Source organism: Ipomoea triloba, chromosome 12 (genome assembly GCF_003576645.1).
Source record: "Ipomoea triloba cultivar NCNSP0323 chromosome 12, ASM357664v1".
NCBI classification, from domain to species: Eukaryota; Viridiplantae; Streptophyta; class Magnoliopsida; order Solanales; family Convolvulaceae; genus Ipomoea; species Ipomoea triloba.
Window position 1 is genome coordinate 16129428 of NC_044927.1, and position 3900 is coordinate 16133327.

Here is a 3900-nt window from a genome sequence, read left to right on the forward strand (position 1 = left end):
AATTGCCCTTGCATAAAAGTGAACAAACGGCTAGAAAAGTACTGACATTCTGAAAAGGTCAATCTTTACCCATTGGATATTACACACTGGACAATAGGTTTGAAAATTTAAGGTTCCCTCCAACGGATATGAAAATTCCCACCTCTAAATAGCCTTGTCCCATCACACTTGAACAAGCACTACTACACAGATGACTTTTAACGTCGGCTAAATAGACCCTTTAACGTCGGCTAAAATCCGACGTTGATCTGGCCAACGTTGTATGGGTACACATACAACGTCGGCTAAATTTTAGCCGACGTTGTAAGGTACACATACAGCATCGGCAAAATGTTAACCGACGTTGTAAGGTACACATACAACGTCAGCTATTTACAAATAGCCGACGTTGTAGGAAACTTAAAAACAAATAGAATACCCTACAACGTCGGCTATTTACAAATAGCCGACGTTGTAGGTAATTTGAAAACTACTAAAATACCCTACAATGTCGGCTATTTACAAATAGCCGACGTTGTAGGTAACTTAAAAACAAATAAAATACCCTACAACGTCGGCTATTTACAAATAGCCGACGTTGTAGGTAATTTGAAAACTACTAAAATACCCTACAACGTCGGCTCATTACAACTAGCCGACGTTGTAGGTAATTTGAAAACTACTAAAATACCCTACAACGTCGGCTATTTACAAATAGCCGACGTTGTAGGTAATTTGAAAACTACGAAAATACCCTACAAGGTCGGCTCTTTACAAATAGCCGACGTTGTAGGTAATTTGAAAACTACTAAAATACCCTACAACGTCGGCTCTTTACAAATAGCCGACGTTATAGGGTAATTTTTTTTTTTAGGTCAGGAGATCTAAAATTCTGAACCAACCTAAACCATAAAACTACTAATATTGCAAACATCTTTCAAACCAGTGCAAGAAATTCTCATCTCAGAGTTCAATCTGCAATTCTAATATAATCTGTGATTTAAACTGGAATATCTGAATGGTTTCTGGCAGATGCACGAGGCTGGATATTCATCGAACTCACCACGCCTAGGTATCATCTCGTCTAGTTCTCCCATGAATCCTCTTTGGTATGATTTAACCTTTGAAGCAAATGTATCCCAATCTATCTTCTCTCGTTTCATGAATAACGCACTAAGTCTTTTAGCATTTGGTCAGATGGTTCTCTTGTGCCCCATGTACCGCCTTGAGCATCAGTTCAATTGTTCAAAAGAAAATTAGTTTAGCAGGCTATCAACAGAGACCCAAATGACACGTAGACTAAATAGTTATAGAGTATTTATCTTTATTGTTCTTGAACAAGAATCCAGACTATAGTTATCATGCAAAAGGCCAAAGTCTTGAAAATCTCTTTAGTCTTGACCTCTAAACCCCCATTCTGAAGTGCTACTTCAGTAGTGCTTATAGTGGCATTTTATGACAAAAAAGAACCAGTTACTTCATCAGATCAGTGTTGATTCCCTAAGTATTCTATTTTTTATTTCTAAGGTCAGTTCAGAAGAAAAGTGCATTTTGAAATGACTAAAAGGAAATATATCCGAGACTCAAAGAACCAACTTTTTTACATTAATTGTTCAATTTCTCTCTGAAGTACTACAAAATCCTATCAGGGCGGCAGTAGTAGGGACTAGGGAATATCAACATTGAAGAACTTGGATAAAATCTCATTCATAATGAAAAACCTAAAAGGAACAGTCAAGCAATTGTTACCTTCGACCAGCAAGGATCTTTGCCATGTTTCCATTATTGTTGGTGACAAAGACATCACTTTCCTCACAAACAATGTAGTCAATTGCAACCATCCGGGAAGAATATGGAAGGAAAGGTTTGAGTTCTTCTTCTCCAGCAAGCATCTCCTTAGAATAAAAGTTTGGAAACAGTTCTCTTAGGGGCTGTAGTGTTTTTTCTCCGCCATAAATTTCCCCAGATGCAACACAAAGGTACGTGTCATTTTTGAATCCCAGTGCTCGCAGCATCAGACCTACTTCATTGAGTGTAAGAGGGCACTTTACGTAACTTGGGAGAAGAAAATATTTTAATCTTCTAGACATGCTTTGGCAATAAGTCTAGGCAGACTCTCAACTGCATCTTAAACTATAGACCTATAGTGTACAGACAGCACAAGTAGCCATATTTCAACAGGTGTTGCTTGACAGGGGCTTATCACAGTTCAAAAGCTTGGCAGGATATTTTACCTTTTAGATTGGACATGTTCCTAAAAGTTAGAGAAGCTGAGAGATTTTGGAAGTACTATCCAAAATTTAACTTGGCATGCATATAAAACTTATTTAATGCACTACAATTAGCACGTCTATTGAAATGAACAATCTAAAAACCAAGAATTTTTTTTAGGCTTATAATCTTACAGGTAATGTATCCCATCGTTTCCATATCTCGCCTAGTTCATATCTTTCTTGATCTCCCCCACCATAGTAGCATCCAGAAAATGCCAGCATATCAGGTTCAAACCTGTGACACATTTTAGAGAAATGGACATCAAATACAAGGGCCAACGGTGACGATTGTGAGTTGATGTAGGAAGACAATTTGCACCAAAAAATGAACTCTTCAAATTAACCATACTCTAATTTACTTTGCATTAGAACTCAAATTGCAGTGACTAGCCAAATTTAAGTATAAGACAATTTGGTAGGTGATTAAGTTTAACAATTGCACAGTCAAGTATATTGAGAACCTAAATCATTTATTGCGAAATAGTAAATAGGAACAGAAAGAGAAGGACAGAGATAATTGACACACCTCACCAAACACCATATCCCTATTCTTCTTGAGCAGCTCCAAAACCTAAAACCAGAAAACAATTACGTAAAAATGCTCCAGAAAGCTTCAGAGATTGCTAACTAACAACAATAATAAGTCAGAAACAAAAAAACAGAAACAGAAAGAGCATGAAGGAGATTGATGCGGTTAAGTACTTACTCTTTTGATTTGGGAGACGTATTCAAGGGCTTGCGCATCTGAGACCTCCACATCTTCATCGTACGCTCCTTTCTCTTGGGTGGCAGTGGCGGTTGAGGAAGAATTGCTGGCTTCCTCCTCGTTGCTGGCATAAACTGGTGCTGCCGAAGGGAGTAACGACGGTGAGGCAGAGAGACGACCAGAGGCGGATGGCGAGGGAGTGAGGCCGGTGACCGGCGTCGATGCAGAGGCAGAGTGGCGGGCGGCATCGATGGGGGAACGAGAGACAGAGATCCAGTAAGGGAAATTGAGAATAGAATGCTATGTTAAGCTTAAGCCTGGGTAATAGATTTCAGTGAGCGGGAAAATTTTTCTAAGTATTTGGTGGAAAATAGAATAGATTTTTGTGAGATAATTTTCAGATATTAATAGTGAGAGTAACAATATTTTAAATCGGGCGCTACGACGTCGGCTAAGAGTGGTAGCCGACGTCGTATAGCGCCGGACTTAATATAATTGGATACGACGTCGGCTACCACTCCTAACCGACGTCGTATCGATGCCCGAATGCCACTATAGGCGCGATACGACATCGGCTAATCTCTTAGTCGACGTTGTATCGCACCGTCTTCTAACGTACACTCTTTAACGTCGGTTATTAGTAAATAACCGACGTTATAGGTGTGACACCCCAACTTTTCACAAGCTGAGATAGCTAAAACTTTAACGCAAAGCTGCCTATCTCAACAACCAACATAACATAGCGGAAGCGATTTATAACCTAAGGGTTATCATGCCACATCTAGGTAAGAAAACACGGCCTAGATGCACAGGGTAACCAAAAACTGAAACCAAATAGTATATAAATCCTCAAACATATCCAAAACATCCAAGATTTAAAACAAGAGTATATAGAATCTCATATTGGCGCACAGGCCCAAAACATAAGTCTAAGAACATAAC

At 39.1% G+C, this 3900-nt stretch overlaps 2 protein-coding genes across 4 annotated transcripts; both read right to left on the reverse strand.

Annotated features, from left to right (window-relative positions):
- Nucleotides 1-875: 875 nt before the first annotated feature.
- LOC115997892 (O-fucosyltransferase 29-like) lies at nucleotides 876-2017 on the reverse strand. Its single transcript, XM_031237312.1, has 2 exons — nucleotides 1729-2017; nucleotides 876-1203 (listed from the first exon to the last, which is right to left on the reverse strand). Exons 1-2 carry the CDS (start codon nucleotides 1992-1994, stop codon nucleotides 1173-1175), a joined length of 297 nt encoding a protein of 98 aa, XP_031093172.1. The 5' UTR covers nucleotides 1995-2017; the 3' UTR covers nucleotides 876-1172.
- A 363-nt stretch (nucleotides 2018-2380) lies between these two features.
- On the reverse strand, nucleotides 2381-3263 carry LOC116000492. 3 transcript variants are annotated; one of them, XM_031240581.1, is made up of 3 exons: nucleotides 2959-3263; nucleotides 2779-2823; nucleotides 2381-2486 (listed from the first exon to the last, which is right to left on the reverse strand). In XM_031240581.1, the coding sequence occupies exons 1-3, from the start codon at nucleotides 3204-3206 to the stop codon at nucleotides 2417-2419; spliced, it is 363 nt and encodes a 120-aa protein (XP_031096441.1). In that variant the 5' UTR covers nucleotides 3207-3263; the 3' UTR covers nucleotides 2381-2416. The 3 variants fall into 3 exon arrangements, with proteins under 3 accessions (XP_031096441.1, XP_031096442.1, XP_031096440.1); XM_031240582.1 differs by having other exon boundaries at nucleotides 2438-2612; XM_031240580.1 differs by having other exon boundaries at nucleotides 2438-2823.
- Between the last annotated feature and the right edge of the window lie 637 nt (nucleotides 3264-3900).